Source organism: Rhizophagus irregularis, chromosome 12 (genome assembly GCF_026210795.1).
Source record: "Rhizophagus irregularis chromosome 12, complete sequence".
Taxonomy (NCBI): Eukaryota; Fungi; Glomeromycota; class Glomeromycetes; order Glomerales; family Glomeraceae; genus Rhizophagus; species Rhizophagus irregularis.
Genome location: NC_089440.1, coordinates 1,248,400 through 1,270,512, shown reverse-complemented (window position 1 = coordinate 1,270,512; position 22,113 = coordinate 1,248,400). Strand labels below are relative to the sequence as shown.

Here is a 22,113-nt window from a genome sequence, read left to right as displayed (position 1 = left end):
ATAATAACGCAACTTAAATTTATTTATGTTAATCAACATATAATAATGTGTTACGGTGTAACATATTTAAGATTTTACACGTAACAAAAAGTTTATTAAATTGTTTAATTTTCATTAATTGTTCTCCTGATCTCCTCAATAAATTATAGTTATAGTTTTTTTGAGACCTAAATTTTGAAGGCATGTGATGCGATCACGTATCGATCGCCCTGCAATATTTATATTATTTTACTTGATTTACATACAAATCTTTGTACTAGTTGTAGCGTAGTTTTACTTCTAGTATAGTTTAGTTCGACTGCTCGCGGGATGAGATACATAGTTCCAATTACTTGAATCGCCTATGTAGCTTTTGTTAGCACACGCTTTTACTGTAATAGATAACGTTTCACTCCTCTTCTTGAAATAAATTAAAATAAATAAAAAATACATACAAATCTTTGACAATTACTTCCAAATTACCCAAATTAACCCTAAAATATTAGCTAGCAGACCGGGGCAGAGCCCGGTCCTACTGGCTACTGGCTAGTAACGGTATAAATCCAAAAAATAATTTAGTCCATAATTTTGAGGTTTAATGTATAACGTAACGAATTGCGAATTACGAAATGTATATAATTTAAATATATTTTAAGTGATTAATAAAAATATATTAATTCGTATTAATCGCTTAAATCAGTTAATAATATATCATGGATAATTGAACATATATAGTTTGGAATTTTATACTATAATAATTCAACAATTAACCTAAAGAAGTTATGAGTTCCCAGTCTTTACTAGTTTATTTATATTTGTTGACATTGATATACTGTACATAGATATACAAATTATTATGATTCGTTTAGGATTGGATTGACAAATTAATTTATGTTCATTGTCACTGAATTTCTTCCTGATTTAAATCCCATAATTTACTTTGTTTCAAAGTGAACGGTGATCTGCAAAATAAACAACAATAAATATAATTTCGTACACAAATAATAGAATTAATAATTTACTTTGTCTAATTGGTTCGTCTAATTGTTCATTATTTTCCCACTTTTATCTTTCTTTACTTGAATTTATATAACAATTAAAGTTTTACGACATAAGTACAAAAAGTTCATTTGTTATTTAAATTTTATTAACAAATAAAATATGGTCTCATATCTTTTGTACACCTCCAATGGTCAGAAACTTTGGTAAATAATAAATAAACTGAGAGAAAATTTTGTAACAATCAAAGTTGTTTTTTCTCCCTGCTTCTTGGGAAATCTTATGTATTTAATGTATGCAGATTATAAACACTTTTAGTTTAATCAATAATTATGATGCGATTAAGCCTCGATGAACCTGCACAAGTACCTGCACCACATATTTTATTGACTAACCTGATTTTGATACGATAATAGGTGTTATTAATAAACAAATAAGAATTTTTTATTTTTTTTCTTTATTTTTTTCTTTTTGGCAGTTAAGGCGCGCGTGGATTGCATGATTTTCAGGAATATAACTTTTCTGATTAGTTGACATAAGGAATGACATATTGTACACGTATAATGTGATATAATAATCCTAAAGATCATAAAAAAGTCATGCCTAAAATATAAAAATAAAGAGTCATTTGATCATTTGACGTAATCGGTTTCATTTTGTAAAAAAAAACCAGCGCTCCGGGGGCTTTAAAAATAATTTCTATAATTGGTCACAAATGGCGTACAGTCGATTAAAAAACGTAGTGGGGCTTTTTATTATTGTTTAATGAGGCTATGCTATTAAAGGAATTTAATAATTAAAAAATGATTGCCCTAAATCATAGATTCTTTTTTCCGAATTCATTTTTTTTTCTTTTTCCTTTAACAATGTACTTTCGTTATATTATTATTCTCCTTCTTATTCAATTTCTATTTCAAACAATCTTGTCTCACAGAGAATATCATCACAATATTAAATTACGAACACTTCATAAACACAATAAAGAAATCATCAACAATAATGAAAATAATCATCTTCAAAATGATTCTGAATTAAATTCATCAACAAATATTTGTGGCAAATTATGTTTCGCATGTTTTACTTTGATGATATTATTTTATTTATTTATGGCCGGTTATATTTTTAAATATTTTTGGAAAAAGAGATTTACTACAAGAAAAAGTAGAGAAATACGTTTTGGTTTAAATAATGAACTGAGAATGTATCCTCAGTTTTATAATAATAATAATAATAATAATAATAGAGAAAAGAAAGGACATAATGAAGGATATAACTATGAAGGTGATTGGATGGGTAAAAAGAATGAACCAACTATTTGCGTTAATTTGAATAAGGAGGAAAATGGGATGGTTTAAATAATTGTGCGCGTGAAAATTTTATTCAATAAAAATTTTTTACTGGTGATAAACCGATTTACTTTGAATTTTTAATTGGGATTGTCGTGACTTCATATGATCAAACAGTTTATACTTCTTAAGGTAAGATGGCGTTGAAAAAAAAACCTAAACTTCTATATATATGTATATAATCCATATTTAAATCAGTCAAAATAATTTCTTTGAATTTTTTCGAATAAATAAATAAAAAAAAAAAAAAAAATTAAAATTATTCATTGAATTGATTTATAGTTTTTTTAAAAATTATGAAATTTGCTAAAGTTCTTCGATCTGAATTGGTACCAGAATGGAAAAAAGCATATATTGATTATAAAGAATTGAAACGTTTAATAGCTTTTATCAAACGGTCATTGGGAGAACAGCAATCATCACAGCAGTCAAACCAACAATCAAACCAACAATCAAACCAACAATCACGACAAGAACAAGAAAGATGTGAAAGTTTAAATGCGAATGATTCAATTTCGATGAATTCTACCGAAATTTCAATACCGATACCTGAACAAACTGAGCGACGATTATCTAATTTGTCTTCAAAATCTGGTAGTTTTATAGATAAAATTAAAAGTTTTTCAAAGGGAAGAAAATCTTCTCTTAAAAATTCTTCTCGGAGTAAGTTGCGTAAATTATTCTAAAAAAAAATTTGTAATAATATTTACAAATGTTTTAATATTTTGCATTTTTTTTTTTTTTTTGTAGAACAAAGTCCTCTAATATCATATGACACTCTTTGGGAGCAAGTTAATCCTCAAGAAAAAAGGTTCTTTAAAGCTATAGAAGAGAATTTAGATAAAGTTGAAAAATTCTATGAAAGTAATATCAATAATAATCTATTTTATGATGATTTCTTGATTTGGAATTTAACAATTATTATTATTATTTTAATAGCGAAATTAAGTGAATCCTTAAAACGTTTTGATGAACTAGTAGAACAATACAAAATTATGAAAGAATCGAGAATAAAAAAGAAGGTAAGTTAAAATTTTACGTTTTTGCGGTTTATGGCGCAGTCTTCCTATGTAACACCTTTTTACATACCGTAGTTAAAAGAAAATGAAGCATGGCCAAAAAAATTAAGTTTAATTGTGCGAGAAATAGAACATCTCCCAACGTCTCCTAAATCAAAAAGGGTTTCTTTTACAACACAAGAAGATGATGGTCAATTTGCAGAAACAAAATTTCATATTAAACATGATCTTGATTATAAAAGTGCTAAAAAATTAATTAAAAAGGCTTTACTTGAATTTTACAGAGGAACTATATTATTAAAAAATTATGGAGTAAGTTTTAATGGGTTTACTGTTTATGTCATATAATTAATTATTAACTATTGCTGCCCATATTTTTTCAAAATAGATTTTAAATAAAACTGGTTTCGTTAAGATCTTAAAGAAGTATGACAAAGTATGCAGGAAAATTATCTTCAACGCCTATTTAGAACATATACTTAACGAAAAAAATAATCTATTTATAACAGGCTACTAAGAGAAATGGGAGAGAGATATATTTACCGCGAATGTCCAATTACAATTTTGCAAACCTCTCCTCGGTAAATAATCTTATCCAAGAAACTGAGGTACGATACATAAATACATTCATGTATATTGTAAATTGATGTCCATTAATAAGTTGTTAAAACAAATTTTTAGGACTTTTATATAAATAATTTTGAGCAAGGATCTAGGGGTCGGGCTATGAAAAAACTTCGACTTCCAAATAAAGGATTAAATGTAAGATATGAAAATAATTTTATTTTATAAAGAAAACAATTATAATATTTATGCCATATCTCCCTTAGACGTATTATTTTGTAACATGGCGTGTCGGATTATACATAGGATTGTCATTACCGATATTGGTTCGCGCAATCGAATTGGGTAAAGTTTCTTTTAATATTTATGTAATTTATGTATAAAAGAATATTAAATTTAAATGTTTCTTTTTATTATTATAAGCATTTAGAAATAAATTATCGTTCGATCCAATAAAATGGCCAATTTTGTTGCAAATATATTGTGCATATCTTATACCTATAGTCTTTGCGTTATTAATCGGAATAAATATGTATACTTGGACAAAAGCAGGAATAAATTATAAATTTATTTTTGAATTTGATCCAAGACATAATTTGAATTATAGACAATATTGTGAGGTAATTTTAAATGATTAATTTTTTTGTAAATAAAACAAATATTAATTTCTTTTTTCTGTTTGGATTTAGATCCCCGCATTTTTGTTGTTAGTTTATAGTTTTATGACGTATGTTGGATTTACTTTTGTAAAATTTGAACAATGTGTTTGGATATTGGGTATTATACTATTAAGTATTATAATCTGTCCCTTAAGAATATTTTATTATGATGCTAGGAAATGGTTTATCATAGCTATGGTAAAAAAAAAAAAATTTGTTTTGTTTCTATTTTACTTAAACAAAATGAAATGAATTTAAAAACTTTTCTATCTTTCATTTAGTTACGAGTTGTTGCAAGTGGATTTTACCGTGTTGAATTTAGAGATTTCTTTATTGCTGACGAATTAAATAGTTTAACGTACACGTTTATGAACTCGCAATTTTTATTCTGCGCAAGTAATTATCTTCTGACTTTTCAAAAAAAAAAGAAAAAGAAAAAGAAAAAAGAAAAAAAAATTAACAAACTTTTTTTTCTAGTTAACGTGTGTAGATTTTCTCCTTTATCACCATTGCTAACAAGTTTACCGCCATGGTGGAGATTCATTCAATGTTTAAAACGTTATTCTCTTACGTACCATAAATATCCACATTTACTTAACGCAGGAAAATATTTTTCAACAATCGTGACAGTATGGCTATTATTTCTATTTAGAATGTATAATAATAAAATAACCAAATCACTTTGGATAAGTGGTCAATCAATTTCTTCAATATATAGTTATTCATGGGATGTATTAATGGACTGGTCTTTATTACAACTTGATAGTCAAAATTATTTATTAAGAGATGAATTGAATTTTAAGAATCATGCTATTTATTATTTTGCTATCGTTTCTGATGGATTGTTAAGATTTAGTTGGACTCTACAATTGATTATACCTAGCAAATATGCTATAGCTACTGTTTTTGTCATTGCTTGTGGTGAAATGTTGAGACGCTGGCAATGGAATTTCTTTCGCGTAGAGAATGAAGTAAGTATATTTTTTTTTAATCGGGACTTAAATCTTCAATTAAACAAAAATTAAACGTTTCCTTCCTTCTCTTTATAGCATGTAAATAATTGTGGACAATTTCGCGCTATTAAAGAAATACCATTACCGTTTGAAAGAGATACAACAAATGACGAATTAAATTTACCAAGTGAACCACAGGTTATTAAATTATCTTCAAGAATAACAAATGCATATTTACCGCAACGTAGAGCAGGTTTTCCTCACCAAACCGATGATATACAAAGATGGAGAGATTTTCAACCTCGTTCTAATGCTATATCTTATGCTTGCAGCGAAGTAACTGACGATGAACATTCTGATATTAATAGTTTAGACGATCAGATTTCACAATTTGAAACATCTTTTCAGGATGAATCGAATAGAAGTAATAATAATGAAAATTACGGCAGTAGTGGAACTTCTGCTATTGAAAGTGATGCTAAACGTGCTTAATTAATATAATAATTTTTGTGTAACTATATTTGTCAAAAGGTCTGGAGATTTTCCTATTGCATAAACAATACTTGCATTATAAAATTTCATTATTTTTGTAGATAATAATGTTAATAAAATTTATAATTTATAATAAAGTGTTTTAAATAATTGACAATTATATTTTCCAAAACCCAAGATCACAACTCTGTTATTAGGCTATTTAATATATTTAAAGTTACTATTTATTATCGTAATGGATCATGCTTTAAAATGATAGTAACATTTGCAAATTTCGCTAAGGTACCTAAAATGAAATCATATTTATAAAATATTTTACCGTAAACACAAATGTGAATATATTAATCATCTTTGATTGATAGTTGGATCATTATTGATCTTGATCTTTAAGCCTTTGTAGTGATACATTATTTATTAGGAAGATTGCCGAACGGAATTTTCGTATAGTTTTTCATTTTAGAAAGTAAATTTAACCAAATTTTTCGAATAATAAACTTTATTTTTCACAAGTATAATAAATCACTAATATATACCATGAATATGTCAAGATAATTTAAATTGGATAATAGTCACTTCTGGACCTATTTAAAACAATAAAATATAAAATAGAGGAAATAAAGGGTAAGAATGAAATAAGTACGAAAAAATAATAATAAGGAAAGTAATAGGGTATGCTTGGGGAATCAGGGGATTCGTTCTTGGGATCCTTATGCTCGGGATCCTCATGCTCGGGATCCTTTTGCTCGGGATCCTTATGCTTGGGATCTTTATGGGGAATTTCAATCGTTTCAATTCTTGTCTCTAATCCATATCCATCTACTTTCATAGTGCCAATAGTATCAATGATGAGAGAATTTCCTTCCACTGTTATATTTTTAACATTATAGTCTTCTTTTTGGAGGTAACATCTAATCGCATCAACTTCAACATCAGCCATTGAGATAACTTTTCCATTTTTATCCAGTCTATCCGCTTTGCCGGTGATTCTGATCTTTGCTTTAAATGGCAAATTAATAACGATCTTATCTACTGTACTGTGAACTATTACCGAATTATAAGGTGGCACTATAATCCTTTGACGAATATTATATGAAACCATTTCCGTTATAGATTCTCTGTATATTTTCTCATATTTTGAAGTAAATTCACGTCTAATTCCCTTAGTAAATCCTGTATTTATTCCTAATATCCCGAAAATAACTGCACCAATATTAAACGACATACCAACATTTTTTGAAACTGTAAGTGACTCTGATTTTTTGATTTCCAAAAAGTAAGTATTTATTTTTACTTCGGTTCTGTCAATCCATTGTTCTATTGTTACGTTCGCATTATTCTCAATTGTATAATTACCACTTGTAAGACTAGTACGTGTCTTGTATTGATCCAATTTATCTTTTAAATTTGGAGGGTATTCAAAATCAGTTACTACTGCAGTTAAATTGTAATTACTAGGTTCAAATAACCATTGTTGAAAAAGATTGGTTTTGGAATCATTTTCATTATTACTGATATAAACATCCAAACCGTTGCTGTCTAAATTCCGAGATTTCACATGATCTATATTAAACAAGTCATCTTCAATCTTTTTAAATACCCAATGTTGATATGGGTTAAATATAGAATTATGTCTAGGGTCACCGGTATATACGCTTTGACCATTGCTGTCTAAATTTCTACCCAAATTTACATTAATGATATTATATCGATTATTATTCGCCTTCCGTAAGGTCCAATACTGATTTGGGCCAGACGCGGAACTCACACATACTTTGTTACCATCGCTATCCAATATCGATCCTGACTTCAAATGAATTATGTTATATGTAATTCCTTCTACTAAATTAAAGTCAGTTGTAGAATTGGAATCTGTAATAACTCTATTATTAGGTATTAAGTCACTATACGTAGAAATTATAAAGAGTTGAAAATAAAGAAAAATAATATATTTTATTTCCATAATTACGAGAAAGCGAAAAATAAAAGAAAGTTATCATGGGAAAAATCCACAAAAATATCCTTCCATAACATATTATTCTAATTGTTACACCTATCAATTCTAATTCATTCTTATGTATTATATCAGGGTTGGTTAGGTTGTATTGATCTACTGCACATAATCTACGTTACATACATTTTAGTTTGTTAATCGCGCGTATTGAAGTTTGGATGGAATTATTTTTCACTCCCGCGGTACAATGCATTGATAATTCCTGCCTTTAACGCAATTATCCTTTATACACTCACTTATAAACCTTTTTTAGAATGAATCTTGATTCATTTATTCAACTTTGCAAATAACTACCATAACAACCCAATATTTGAAGATATCTTAGATTTATCAGATATAATTGGTTAGTACATCTAGGTATAAAAAGTTACCCGGATCATGTGATCTCGTAACTGCGTAGAATACCTAGGGGATAGGTAAATAAACGGGGGGTACAACTTAAGGTTACACAGGGCTGATCAAAAATTACCAGAACTGAAGTTTTGTAAAATGGTTACACGAAATAAAATCATATATTAAAAAGCGCAAAAATTGTGAAAAATTTTAAATTTTTTTGATAAAAACGCGTAGAAGAGCAGCCGATTTAAAAAGTTAAGATCATTTACGCTAATTCTACATATACGAAGTGGTTTTGTTCAAATTGGATTAGTGTAGCTTTCTACAGGTTACTTTCTTTCTCGTAAAAATGACTCGGAATGCAATTAAACTATTTAATTCGCAAATATTACTTTATAATGTTCAAAATTTTATTATTTTATAGTAAAGTTGTAGTTTTACAGTAGTCTACAATGCAAACATACACCTTTTTAATAGGGCTTCTTCACAAAATTGGGTTCCTTTTTTTAGGTGGTCAAAAATCAAAGGTATTAAAATTTTTTTTCTCTTATTTTTAACATTATCCCCAAACGCCCAGAGCAACCATTGCAACTCTACTACTTGAAATATCTTTGAAAATACTTCTTCAGCGTCATCTAGTTTTGCCCAAATTTGAAGCTGCCCCAAACCAAGTAACGGATTTTGTGGAATATTTTCTTTTTTAATTAAAGTAGGTTTATTTTCTTTTCTTGAGATAGTTTGAGTGTCTTTACGAAGGGTTTTCAAATTCTCACGAAGGCTTGAAGTTCCTTTCTCAGGAATGAGATCGTTGAAACTTCGCCATGTTTTTTGTCTACTCCTCATATATATAGAAATAATTCGTTCATAAAGAAAGTTCCTAACTTCATCTTTTAACTCGTGTCTTTCGTTTGTTGCAGGTTTACAAATTAAAACCTGTTGGTCTGCAAAATCAAGAAGTATATTAAAAGATTGTAATAATGGTAAGTTGCCAAGTAAACTGTTGTATATATATTGAAGAGTATTTGGTCCTAATTCCTTATGCTTCTCAAATAATAGAAGAATTAATGATTCCATCTTATACATGAACTCTAGAAATTCTTGACCAGGAATCACATTTGTTATTTGTGATCGAACATCTTGTTCATATACCACTTGTTCTGAATTAAGAATTTCAAGGTGAGCGCAAATAGCTTTGAACTGTGGATGCGATTTTGTTTGTTTATCACTTTTGGTTAATTTATAAACAACCCAACCAACAATATAGGAGAATTTTGATGCTTCGATTGGTTCTAAAACAATAATATTTTCAGGTATTAAATTACAATCTGCAGCTTGATCTTTCTTAATAGCCTTTTTTCTAAATGTATGTTCTATAACTTTTTGTAGAAGTAAATACGCAACAAGTCTTAGAGTTGAAGAAGTATGTAATTTAGTTACCGTCAGAAACTCCTCATACCAGACACCAGAGCATTGATAATTATTCAAATAGAGTTCAAGATGAGAACTCCAAGTTGTCAACCACTGAATACCTGGTTTTTTTGGAATAGCCTCACAAGCTATCTTTTTGATAATATTTTGCCATGATTGTAATAATTTATCAATAGAATCCAAATAAAGCAAAACTTCAATAAGGTTGCATCGTTCAGTTTGGAGTTGATAAACTTTAGTATTTTCACAATTAACACTATCATTAGAAGATTCTGATAAAGATTTAAAACTTCCCATAATTAAATTATCAGTAAGAAGGCTTTCAAAAATCCCACAAGAAAAAGTTGATAATTGTAATAAACGAGTATTATATTTTTGACATATATTATTATTTTCTTTGTCTTCTTCATAGTGTTTTTTATTTTTTCGATAATCTCTAATAAACATAAAATTATTAGTAATAATTCTCATCTGTCATTAAATTTTTAAGACGATATATACCTTCTCATTAAAGAAGCAATACCGGTTCCCATAGAATTAGCTATTCCGTAATTGACACTTTTTATTTCAGAAGAAATCAATGCTGTAATTTGATATTTATTTAAAGTGTGTCCATATGATTTGAGTGTCTGTGTTGAAGAATCTCCTCCAAGTTCACGAATAGTACCAAAAAGACCTTCAAGCATATCTTGTGAAATACGTCGTGGTTGAATTATTGAATCTGGATACTTTTTTAAAATAAACTCTAATATTCCAAGAAAACCATTAATAGATAAAATCAAGTCAAATTGGCATTGTGGTGAAATCCATTCCATAGGTCCTACTTTTTGTTTTTCACCATTTACAAACCAATCACGAATTTCTTTTAAGGTATTAATACGAGAATCATCCATAGAGCGAAAGCAAATTTTACTATGCAATATCTCACGATATTTTCGTGCATGTTTGATAAATTCCTTTAAGAATTAAAATTATAAAATTATTAAAGTTTTAATTATAAATATAAATATATATGTTTAAAATTCTTACCCTTGTTCCTTCTGATATATCTTTAAGTTCTTTAATGGATGCTAGAGCATTTTCAACTTCCTTTGATAAGGTGTGTTCTACAAGATCCACACGCATTTTACTCCATGATGTGAGCCAAATATGTCTTTTTGTGAGTTTTGTAGCTTTTGCCGTTGCATGTTTATTTGTATGTTCATATACACCTCGTATATGTTTCCAGCTAATTTCCTTTCTATTATACATTATTTCTCTAGCATTTTTTTCACCTGTGTGACTTTTTGATAAATTATTTCTAAGTTTTTTGAATACATGTGTTGGATCACTAATAAAAAACCACTCATCTCCAGTAATTGGATTAATAGTTTTATGACTTGCTATAAGTTTTTGATCATCATAAACAGGACGAAGAAATTTATCAATATGATAATTAAAAACCTTCCATCCTTCACTGGCTCCTTCTGCATTAGTAATTTCAATAGATAATGTAGATTCAATTGAATCAAAATTAGTTATTTTTCCTAAATACCATTGATCATCTTTTGGACTCTTGAATTCACATATTTCATTAACATCCCATTTTGATTTTGCAAGGCATTGGTGGACGAATATAAGTTCGATCAATTGTAAATTTTCCAGATTCATTACAATCACGTAAACATACAGTGAATTTTGTTCTTTCATAATTGCTATCTATAATTTTTTGCTGTATGAAAAGACTTTTTGTCTTTATGAAAATTAACTTCTACAATATCACCAGAAGACCAGGTTGATGCATACCAATCAAAACTTTTTATATGAGTCCTATTTTCTCCTGCACCATCACAAATTGAACCATATGTATGTATACCAATACATTCTAATCTTGCTGCAAGATTAAATAATAAGGTATTTAAATTGTGTGCTGTAATTGTATTAATACCATAATAAGCAATTGGAAACGCAAAGTTATGAGTTGTTGAGTGCCAAACAATTTGATGAACTTGAGTTGCAAGATTTTGTTCTTGTTTTTTTATTATAGAATTGGGCAATAAATTATTATTTTCAGATGCTGTATGAATCTCATTTTGACATTGCAAAGCAAATAATTGATAATCTTGCATTTCATCTTCAAAATCTAAATATCCAACATAACAATTCTCACGTTGACTCCAAAGAAGACCTGTTTTAAATATTCCTTAATAAATAAAAAAATATATTTTTTACATGCATTTTAAAATAAATAAATACCTTTCTGAATTTTAAAAGAATTGAGAAAAAAATCCTGCTCGTCCATATCCCCAAATATTATTTGTTGTTAAGCTTTCTAATATTTGAAAAGCAGTTTTGTCTTGCCATCCTGAAAACTGTTCGCCTTCATTAATATAATTTTTAAGAGTAGAAATTGATGGTAAGCGCATTATTGTCTTCATTACATTATAAGCTGCTTTTCCAGATTTACTATATACAGATATTGCCCAACGTAAAAACCTATATTAAAAAAAATTAAATACATTAAATTTTTATTATTAAAACACTAATGATTAAATTCTTACATTGGATGGTATCTTGTTCCATTTGGCTTTTCACTTTGAATGCGAATAAGTTCTTGGAAAATAGGATGAAGACTTGAAATATCTATATTTTTATTTATAACATTTTCAATAACAGTATGGGTAATTTTTGACATATTATCTGATATTTCTCCTCCTTCATTTTCTATTTTCTTTTGTAAACAATCTCTTATATTTGCAAGAGTTACATATTGTGTTTTAATAAGCTTTTTTTGATGCTCAATTTTTTCTATAAGAATCTCTTTAGAAGCATGTGCAATTTTTACAGAATTTACGCCAGCCAGGGACCTTCTATAAATTTGTTGCATTGTTTTGTAGAGTTTTTGACAATTTTCACATTTATTATCACATGTATTTTCATCATTTATTATGAATTTACAATGAATATGTCGGTATGCTTCATCTGGCTGATTTTTGTTTTCTAAAAAGGCAAAGGGAGTATGCTCTTTATCATTGCTAACCAATTGGTCTCCTCGAATTTGAACCACATTTTCAAATCCTAAAATTAAATATTTTAAACAAAAATAAAATATAAACCATACAAATAGTTGACTATAAACTACATACCAACGGTACTTTGACCACAACAAACTTTAAGAGAAAAAACATATTGAATAAGATTGCTTATTTCATCAAGAGTTCTTTTCATTGCTTTAACGGGAAAAGGAAGGTCTACTTCTTTTAATGCTTGATCAAACACCCAAACTTTGTAACTAAGAAAAATACCCTGAGCAAATATTAATATTTTCTTTTCTAATTTTTTTTTGTTATTAAAAAAATGAAGTTCAAGACCTTCACTAATCTCTCGTATAACAGTTCCCATAAATTTTCCTCCTGTTAAACTTTCTCTTTTAATTAAAGAAAGAATATCTTGGATATTCGCGTAAGTAGATACTTTCCAGTATGAATTTGACTTACTACGTAAAATTGATCCAATTGATGGACCGGATGGATTAGGTTCCAAAAAAATGGTTGCAAGGGCTGATCGATAACCTTTATATAGTCCTCTATTTTTCAATCCAACCATCCATTGGGAAAATGTCTCATATTTGTAATCATTTATAACACTATATACATATGCTTTCTTTTCTTTTGCATCATAAAAAAGTACACCTTCAAAATATTTATTTAATCTTGGAAAAAAATATACTTTTTTTCCCTTAAGATCAGGTCGAATATGCAAAAGTTCTTGCAATGACTCCACTTTTTTTTGTTGTTTTGTAAATTTACTATTGATATTCTCAAAAGACTGTTTCCTTTTACTCTAATTATGCAAAATTATTAATATTATTATTTTAAAACATATTTATAATAATATTTTTCTTTTTATTGCTCACCATTTTCAACTTGTCTTAAAGTTTCGTTAAATTTTAGTAGCTGATTAAGTTTTTCTCAAAAATCTAGAAGCGCGACAGAGATAAAATTCATTCTGTATGTAGATGAGCATCGTGTCTTTATGGTATGATCTGTTTGTCTCACGATCACATTATTTTTATTTAAATCTAACATCAAAATTTTTACGTTTAAAACGATTATCATATAGTAATATTAATAAATTATATATAACTTCAGTTCTGGTAATTTTTGATCAGCCCTGTGTAACCTTAAGTTGTACCCCCCGTTTATTTACCTATCCCCTAGAGAATACTATATTATTTAAGTATTTGTGAAAATTGGAGTTTCTGTTACGTGAAATATGACCAACATAATGCCAGAGACTTTTAAAAGCAAAGAAATAGTTGAATTTGAATCAAGAATTTAATAAAGTAAATGATTTATAATTCAAAATTTCATTATATAATTGTTAAAAAAATCATTAAAATGATAATCAAGTATTTTCCCGAAAAAAAAATCCGAATTTTTCGGAATTCTACACTTCCGAAGATAAAAAATTCGCCACTGAGAATTACCCTTTTAGGCTGATCTGCGGCTCGTACTTAAACTATCATAATCATGTGTTTTTCAGAAAGAATATTCCGAAGGTTTACCCTTATATTAACTATATCTGGTATATTATCATAGTTTACTCCTGGACGCTATTTTTAAATTTCAAACGGAAAGAAAAAAAAATATTTTCAGCATTAATTTCATATAAACTAGAGTTTATGAGCAATTATAATGTGTGTACTTGGTTTCTGATATTTTTCGTGGACTTGTAACTTGTGTATGACCTTTTATTTTAATTTATTTGATCTTAAAACAGGCCTTTTTATGGGCAATATTATGGTCTTTCGCGTCTAATGAGCAATTATAATTCATGTATAACGGCCTTTTATTTTGATTTTTTAATGGGTAATTTTAATTCATATTCTTATTTGATTTTAATACTTTTTCATGGACAATTTTAATTTATGCGTTAGTGATGGTCTTTCCATTTGATCTCTAATATTTTTCGTAGGAATTTTTAATTATGGTGATGGTCTGATCTCTAATGGGCAATTATAATTCATATATAGTGGTCTTCCTATTTGATCTTTAATATTTTTATGAGTAATTTTGATTTATGTATTGTGGCTTTCATATTTTGATCTTTAATACCTCACTTTCGTGAATTTAATTTATGTTATTATTATTTGATCTTTAATATTTTTTTTGTGGGCGTGCGATAGTCTTTTCATTTAATTATTCACAGATTTTTAATTTATATGTAATAATGCAATTTTTTTTGGAAAATATCATCTATTATATAAAAATATGAACAATTTAATATTTTACGTAGTTGAAAATAAAATGTTTATTTTGTATCAATAATATTAAAATATACTATTCACCAACCTGATACATATATTATTTATAGTCTAAATTTTTATATTTTTCCTTTCTTTCCAATTCTTTATTAATCAAATTTTTAATCGCTGTTAATGTTTTATCACATTTAGGTATATCAATATTATTGTACAATACGAGATACCATTGATTGATTAAAACCAATATCATCAAGTGAAATATCCTTATTTGTAGATATCCATATATTGACTTGGAAGTACAGGTTTCATATGTCTAAAATTATTCTAAATTCTTTATCTTTGATTCTTTGCTTGTAAAAACTCGTGTTCTTTTAGGTTTCCATTGTTCATTTAATTTATTTAAGCTTTATTTGATTTATAAACAATGGATAAAATCGTTAAATTTGTTATTTTAACATGCTTCAAAATATTAAAAAAAGTTAATTTGTCATTTCATTTCGTCATACCTCCCTAAAATTCCCAAAATATCATTATCTTTTCTCACGATCTATCTTTTCGAGCGATTAAATTATCAAATTACTTGCATTAATAATAGTTTAACAAAAAAAATTCAATTGAAAAGAAAATTATTATTTTTTAATCGTTCTCTTATTACATATAATATCAGATTCTTATAAAATAACTGACAGTGATCTGCATCTTTCTCGTTATTATATAATATGCAGTATTTTTTATTGTCTAACACGTTATAGTTAAAAAGATAATTTTAGGGGTAAATTTTTTGAAGTGTAGAATTCTGAAGAATTCGGAATATTCTTTCGGAAAAACACATGATTATGGTTTAAGTCTCAGTGGCGAATTTTTTTATCTTCGGAAGTGTAAAATTCGGATTTTTTTTTCGGGAAAATACTTGATTATATTAAAATGGCTTAAACAAAAGTAAATAATAGTAAATAATTAAATAGAAATTTAACAATATTATTCCAAAATAGCTTGAAAAAAAAAAATATAATAAGTAAATATTATTTGCTTTTTTTTATATATATAATAAAATTATAACAAATTTTTTAAAAAATAAAAGAACTAATTACAGTTGATTTTGGTTATAATGAATCTATTTGTATTAAAATCTTATATATATATATATATGGACAAAGGTAAGCTATAGTTATACTTAAAGGTTAAAATAGAAAAAGATTGAAAAAGGGCCTGTTTATGGATTAGTTTAGGTCTAGTACTAGAGAAGGGAGTAACTATTTTTAGTTTTCCATTTAAGAATGTATAGTTAACGTTGGTTGAATTAAGTAAAGTTGAAGTAAGACTTAAAGGAATTACATTGATTGAAAAAATAAACCAAAGTTTCCTTAGAAGTAACAAGTCAACTTAGAAAATAAAGGAAACAAAGTTTTCCTAGGGATGTAATTGCCCCGATTTTTGACAGAAAACAAACCCTGTAACTTGAGCAATGCTATTATTATCTATTTTACTTTTTTTGGCCATTGTGTCTTTAACTTGTTATATTAAACTAAAATTTTCAAAACTAATTTTTATATAATAATATTATACTTTTTATAATGAATGATTATATGACTATATAGTAATCCAAACCAAATTTATAGTATTGGTTAGAATTACTAATAATTTTTTAAAAATTTATGTTAAATAAAATTATAATTCTGTCATAATATATTTTACATTTTTCATTTGCATACAATTTAATGGTTTAATTATAAAATCATGAAATCTTTTTACTTTAAAATAAGATTGCTGGAAAACTAAAGGGTTTTAGAGGATCCTGCTTACTTCTAAAATAGATTACCTCTAAGCTTAAAATAAATAAGGTTTATATATAAAATTTGTTAAAAATCCTATTATAAAAGGAAATTTTATATTACATTATTATGATTTTTTTTTCTTTTAACTAATTAACCAATAGAATTTAAATAAATTTTAAAGTAATTAGGTTTTATATAAAAGTTGAAATTTTCTACAGTGATATCTATTAATAGTAAATGAAATTCTGATTTTGGCAAGTTAGCAAAATGTCAAAATAGTGAAACTTTGCCAAAACTATATGAAAGTTTTAAAAAAGTTGGCAAAACTCTGAAAAAAAGCAAAATTTGATAAAACTTATTATAAATGTTGAAATTGTTAAAACTTTGTCAAAATTATAATAAAACTATAGTAAAATTTTAGAGAAACTAATCATAGGATTTTGGAGAGATTTAGGCAGACAATTCTACTTTAAAATAGTTAACTGATATAGCAGAAATCTATTAAAATACTTATATAATTTGTAATTAATTGTGAATTTTTATTTTAAGTTTTAGTTATTTTAAATATATAGTTTAATTTAGAATTATTGAATATTTTTGTTTTTATATTTTATTTTTGTTTTTATTAAGATTTTTTTCTATTGGTAGGTATGTTTATAAAATATTATAAAATTCTTGTAAAAGGTTTTATAGATAAGCAATTTATCTATAAATTTTATTCTAAATTATTTAATTTATTTAATGCTTTATGTAATTTTATTTTTGTTTAGTAATTTTAATAAAACTCATATTAATTTTGATACTTAGCCAAATTATAATTTTAGTCAACATTGCAAATTTAGTTTAAATTACTTAGTATAGAAAACTAGTTTAATATATTATATAATAAATTCATTCTATATTAAACTAAATTTTATAAAACAGAAGATTTATTTATTTAAGATAATTGTGGATTGGATGTAATTAAAAAATATTAAAAATATCAAAAAATTTTTTAGAATTATAAAAGTATTAATAAAATTATAGTACTTATAAATATTAAAGAATTAGATAGTATTATTTTAAAAAAATAATAGTAACTAACAGTTAATAAATAATTTATTAAAAGTAATTATTAATAATACTAATACTATGCTAATAATCCAGGTTTATTTGATTTAAGGTTAAAGTTAAACTGAGCTAAATCAACTTTAATTATAAATCAAACTAATAGAACAGATCTTATTAATTTTATTAATTTCTATTAATCCTATGATCCTATATATTAACTTGCTTTTATTGATTTCATTAATTCTATTAACTTTATTAATTTCAAATCAAACTAATTAAACTACAATTTAAAAATTTTTAAATTAAAATATTAAATTAAACTAAATTTTATTAATTTAGTTTGATTTAATTTGATTTGATTTAAACTTAATAATACTAATAATTATAAATTTTATATAAAAATATAGTTTTTATTTTAATTTAATATTAATATATATATATATATTATATATTCCCTGTAAAAAAAGTTAATCCATTTTTTATATTCCATTTTTTTCTGTAAAAAGCTCATTTTCAGAATTAATAACCTTATATTACAGAATTTATCAATTTATTTATATTTTTTGTGAATAGATCTGTGAAAGTCTTATTTTTACAGAGTTTTTACAGAAATAATGGATAAAATTTTTTATAGGGGGTTTATAAAATAATTTTATTTAAAATAATTTTTTTTTAAATTAACTTTTTTTAAAATAATTATTTTATTTTCTTTTACTATATTAAAATATAAAATTTTTTATTTTTTATTTTTTTATTTTTTTTAATACTATGTATATATAATTTTATTTAATAATAAATTCATATATTTTACAAATAATCTATCCAATTAGCAGATATATATATTAAAATATATTTTTTAAAATTTTTTATTTTTAATAATTATAATAATTTTTTTATTTATTTTAACAATTTTTAAAAATTATTAACTTTAAAAAATGGTTTATTTAAATGCTAATATTAATAATAAAATATTGCTCTTTATTAAAAGTAAAAAGTATTCTCTAAACAAGCTATATTAATATCTATAGGATCATCTTTTCTATCATCTTCTTTATCTTCTTCATGGTCTTCCCAATTCTCTGAAATCTCCATAACTTTTTTAATAGACTTGAGTTCCTTCTGAAAAATCTCACAGAGTAATTTTCTGAAGTCTTCAAATTTAACAGGAAAAAAAATACTTATTTTAAATTACAATATATAACTTATTTTTAAATTAATTAATAATTTAAATTTATAATTTTGTTTTTTAGTTTAATAATTATTAAAATATAATATAAAGTAATTTTTTATTAATATAAATAAAAGATATTTAATTAATATAAAAAGATTTTAAAAATATAATATTTTAAAAAGTATAAAAATCAAAAAAATTAGTTGTATATAATCAAAATATTTTACCTGAAATGGAAATTAGATATTTATAATAAAATAATATTAGCTAATATATATTACTACTCTTATTAAACAATTTCCTAAAATTTTTTTTTTTTTATATATTTCTTACAGAGCTTTGATTTTGCTCAAAATCACTCTTTTTGATAAAACAAAAGATTGTTTTTGCAAATATCTTGGCATCTTAATGTACTTTTTTTTAAATTGTAGAGCTCAATGAGAGCCACAAAATAAAATAAAAATTAGACTACTGGATGCCAAGAAAATTGCATAACCTAATTTTTAACTTTTAAAAAAAGTAAACCCTTCATTCTGAAGAGTTCATGCTCCACTAAAAACTTTAGACCTAATAATTTTAGACCTAAATTTTACCAATTAATAATCTAATTTTGAATTATCATTATAATTTCTAATATATATTTGTATATAAGACTACAGTCAAAGTTCTCTATAACGAATCCCACGGGCCGGAGATTAAAATTCGTTATAGTAAGAAATTCGCTATACTAAAAGCCATTTTATTATAAATACTAAGATCTGTACCTGAACTTTTCTTCATTATAGCAAATTATTCGCTATATAAAAATTCGCTATAGAGAACTTTGACTGTATTGTAAAAATGTATATTCATTTTATCCAACTTTTAAGGTTGATTGAAATATCAATGTCCACTAACTCTTTGAAGAAAAGTTTTGTTTGAGGCGGCCATAGGATCAGTTACACAAACTAAACAAATAATTCAATATATATTCCGCAATTTCGTAAGATACTTCCGAGATTTTTTTCAAGACAACTCTCGATAGGAAAAAAAAATTGTTTATAATCTTTCTTATCATATATTATCATATTTAAAAAAAAAAAATGTCAAAACCTCGAGTCGCTATAATTGGAGCAGGACCATCAGGACTAACTAGCATTAAACAATGTATCGATGATAATCTTGAACCAGTATGTTTCGAAGCATCGGAACATACGGGAGGTCTTTGGAGATATACCGAGATTGATGATAAAAATGAAGATCCACATTCTTCTATTTATAAAAGCATTATAATTATCACAAGCAAAGATGTTATGTCCTTTACAGATTTTCCGGTTCCATATGAATGGCCAACTTTTTTACACAATTCAAAAGTGGCAAGGTAAAAACAGTGTAAGAACTTTTGAATTTCTTCCGTTTATTAAAATACCATATAATATAACTACTATGATTTCTATCAATTATAGTTATTTTGATTTATACACAGAAAAATTCAAACTTAACCCTTATATTCGATTCCAATCTCCTGTGAAACGATTATCAATTCAATCAGACAAAAAATGGAAGGTAACTTATTCGAATCCGAAAAATGAAGAATGTGAAGAAGTTTTTGAATACGTAATGGTATGCACTGGACATCATCGATATCCTCGGTTACCCAAATACATTGGAATGGATAAATTTGTCGGGAAGCAAATGCACTCTCATTTTTATCGAAAGTAATTTAATGAAAGATTTTATGACGAATAAATTTATTTATACTAAATTGCCGATTTTAACTTTTCTTCTAATGGATTATTAGACCAGGAGATTATGATAATAAAAGAGTTATTGTCGTTGGATGTGGAAATAGTGGAATGGATATTGCTGTCGAATTATCCGGGGTGGCTTCACAAGTTTATTTATGTACACGTAAAGGAACTCTTCCGTGGATTCTTCCCCGTCGTATCTTTGGCAGCTTACCTTCTGACCACTTGGCAACTCGATTTAACACATATCTCCCAGCACCTATTAGAGATTTAATAGTAAAAGCCATAGCACATTGTACAGTTGGTCCTCATCCACCCGAATTCGCTCCAAAAACAGCACCAAGTGCTAGTCATCCAACTATTAAAACTGAATTCATGGAACGTGTTTCCACCGGTACGATTATTGTAAAACCCAATATTTCCGAATTGAAATCAGATAGTTCAGTTGTATTTGTGGATGGAAGTGTTTTAAGTGATATTGATGCGATTATATATGCTACCGGGTATGATATTAAATTTGCTTTTTTGGATAAAGAAATTATCAGTGGTGGCGAGAAAGTTGAACAGCAATTTGAAGAAGAATATAGGGAAAATTTGGTTTGGTTGTATAAATACATATTCCCTCCAAAATTACCTAATATTGCTTTCATCGGATTAGTTCAAGCTATTGGAGCTATTATGCCTGTTAGCGAATTACAAGCTCAATATGTTACAAGTTTATGGACCGGCAAACTATACTCTAAATTGCCAACTCAAGATGAGATGGAGGAAAGTATTAGAAGTAATCAAGAAACTTTGAGAAAACGATATTATCATGCCGCTAGACATACTATAGAAGCTGATATGATACCTTACATGGATGATTTGGCTAAAGATATAGGTTGTTTACCCTATCTTCCGAAAGTATTATTGAAATACGGGCCAAAATTATGGTACCAAGTCTTGTTCGGCCTTCCATCACCTACACATGTAGGTAAAAAAAAAAAAAAAAAATTTTTTTTTTAAAAAATTTATTAATTTGTTCTCTTATTAGTATCGGTTATTTGGAAGACAAGCTTGGGATGGAGCTGCAGAAGCTATTCGAAAACAAAACGAAGGTAACTTATATAGTGAATTTGTTTTACGGGACGCGTGTGATTCTAATAATTTATTGATGCTTTATAGGGAGTCCGGCAATTGTAATGTGCGGTTATCCAATAGCAATAATCTTTAGTATGTTATTGGGTTTGATTCTGATTATAATGATTAAATGGGGATTGATTTCAAGGTGTACGGGTCTATTTTAAGGGATATGCCAAAAAATCCAATCTAGACGATAGAGAGTAGGATTATAGATCCGTGAGATCAATAAATGTAAAA

At 26.4% G+C, this 22,113-nt stretch overlaps 8 protein-coding genes across 8 annotated transcripts; 4 read left to right on the top strand and 4 right to left on the bottom strand.

The window, feature by feature from the left end:
- The first annotated feature begins 1,840 nt into the window (after positions 1-1,840).
- On the top strand, positions 1,841-2,561 carry OCT59_003824 (uncharacterized protein). The gene has a single exon (XM_025314560.2). The coding sequence runs from the start codon at positions 1,845-1,847 to the stop codon at positions 2,331-2,333; it is 489 nt and encodes a 162-aa protein (XP_025184961.1). The 5' UTR covers positions 1,841-1,844; the 3' UTR covers positions 2,334-2,561.
- Positions 2,525-6,011, top strand: OCT59_003823 (uncharacterized protein; the record flags this gene model as incomplete). The annotated part of the gene is made up of 13 exons (XM_066147898.1): positions 2,525-2,987; positions 3,075-3,188; positions 3,264-3,346; positions 3,419-3,655; positions 3,732-3,779; positions 3,853-3,951; positions 4,025-4,105; positions 4,174-4,252; positions 4,331-4,527; positions 4,597-4,764; positions 4,848-4,962; positions 5,044-5,537; positions 5,616-6,011. Exons 1-13 carry the CDS (start codon positions 2,621-2,623, stop codon positions 6,009-6,011), a joined length of 2,478 nt encoding a protein of 825 aa, XP_065996553.1. The 5' UTR covers positions 2,525-2,620.
- A 392-nt stretch (positions 6,012-6,403) lies between these two features.
- On the bottom strand, positions 6,404-8,019 carry OCT59_003822 (uncharacterized protein). Its single transcript, XM_025314562.2, has one exon. It carries the CDS (start codon positions 7,969-7,971, stop codon positions 6,565-6,567), a length of 1,407 nt encoding a protein of 468 aa, XP_025184964.1. The 5' UTR covers positions 7,972-8,019; the 3' UTR covers positions 6,404-6,564.
- Positions 8,020-8,707: 688 nt separating this feature from the next.
- OCT59_003821 (uncharacterized protein) lies at positions 8,708-9,905 on the top strand (the record flags this gene model as incomplete). The annotated part of the gene is made up of 7 exons (XM_066147897.1): positions 8,708-8,781; positions 9,016-9,067; positions 9,276-9,314; positions 9,526-9,534; positions 9,623-9,668; positions 9,745-9,778; positions 9,848-9,905. The coding sequence occupies 7 exons, from the start codon at positions 8,708-8,710 to the stop codon at positions 9,903-9,905; spliced, it is 312 nt and encodes a 103-aa protein (XP_065996552.1).
- A 366-nt stretch (positions 9,906-10,271) lies between these two features.
- Positions 10,272-11,436, bottom strand: OCT59_003820 (uncharacterized protein; the record flags this gene model as incomplete). The annotated part of the gene is made up of 2 exons (XM_066147896.1): positions 10,272-10,742; positions 10,816-11,436. 2 exons carry the CDS (start codon positions 11,434-11,436, stop codon positions 10,272-10,274), a joined length of 1,092 nt encoding a protein of 363 aa, XP_065996551.1.
- A 44-nt stretch (positions 11,437-11,480) lies between these two features.
- OCT59_003819 (uncharacterized protein) lies at positions 11,481-11,894 on the bottom strand (the record flags this gene model as incomplete). Its single annotated transcript, XM_066147895.1, has 1 exon — positions 11,481-11,894. One exon carries the CDS (start codon positions 11,892-11,894, stop codon positions 11,481-11,483), a length of 414 nt encoding a protein of 137 aa, XP_065996550.1.
- Positions 11,895-12,032: 138 nt separating this feature from the next.
- On the bottom strand, positions 12,033-13,684 carry OCT59_003818 (uncharacterized protein; the record flags this gene model as incomplete). Its single annotated transcript, XM_066147894.1, has 4 exons — positions 12,033-12,261; positions 12,327-12,843; positions 12,912-13,608; positions 13,682-13,684. 4 exons carry the CDS (start codon positions 13,682-13,684, stop codon positions 12,033-12,035), a joined length of 1,446 nt encoding a protein of 481 aa, XP_065996549.1.
- Positions 13,685-20,109: 6,425 nt separating this feature from the next.
- On the top strand, positions 20,110-22,040 carry OCT59_003817 (uncharacterized protein; the record flags this gene model as incomplete). The annotated part of the gene is made up of 5 exons (XM_025310201.1): positions 20,110-20,387; positions 20,473-20,724; positions 20,808-21,723; positions 21,788-21,851; positions 21,919-22,040. 5 exons carry the CDS (start codon positions 20,110-20,112, stop codon positions 22,038-22,040), a joined length of 1,632 nt encoding a protein of 543 aa, XP_025184966.1.
- Between the last annotated feature and the right edge of the window lie 73 nt (positions 22,041-22,113).

Coding starts and splice junctions, on each gene's coding strand:
- OCT59_003824 (XM_025314560.2), top strand. CDS start 1,845: ATGTACTTTCGTTATATTATTATTCTCCTTCTTATTCAATTTCTATTT.
- OCT59_003822 (XM_025314562.2), bottom strand. CDS start 7,971: ATGGAAATAAAATATATTATTTTTCTTTATTTTCAACTCTTTATAATT.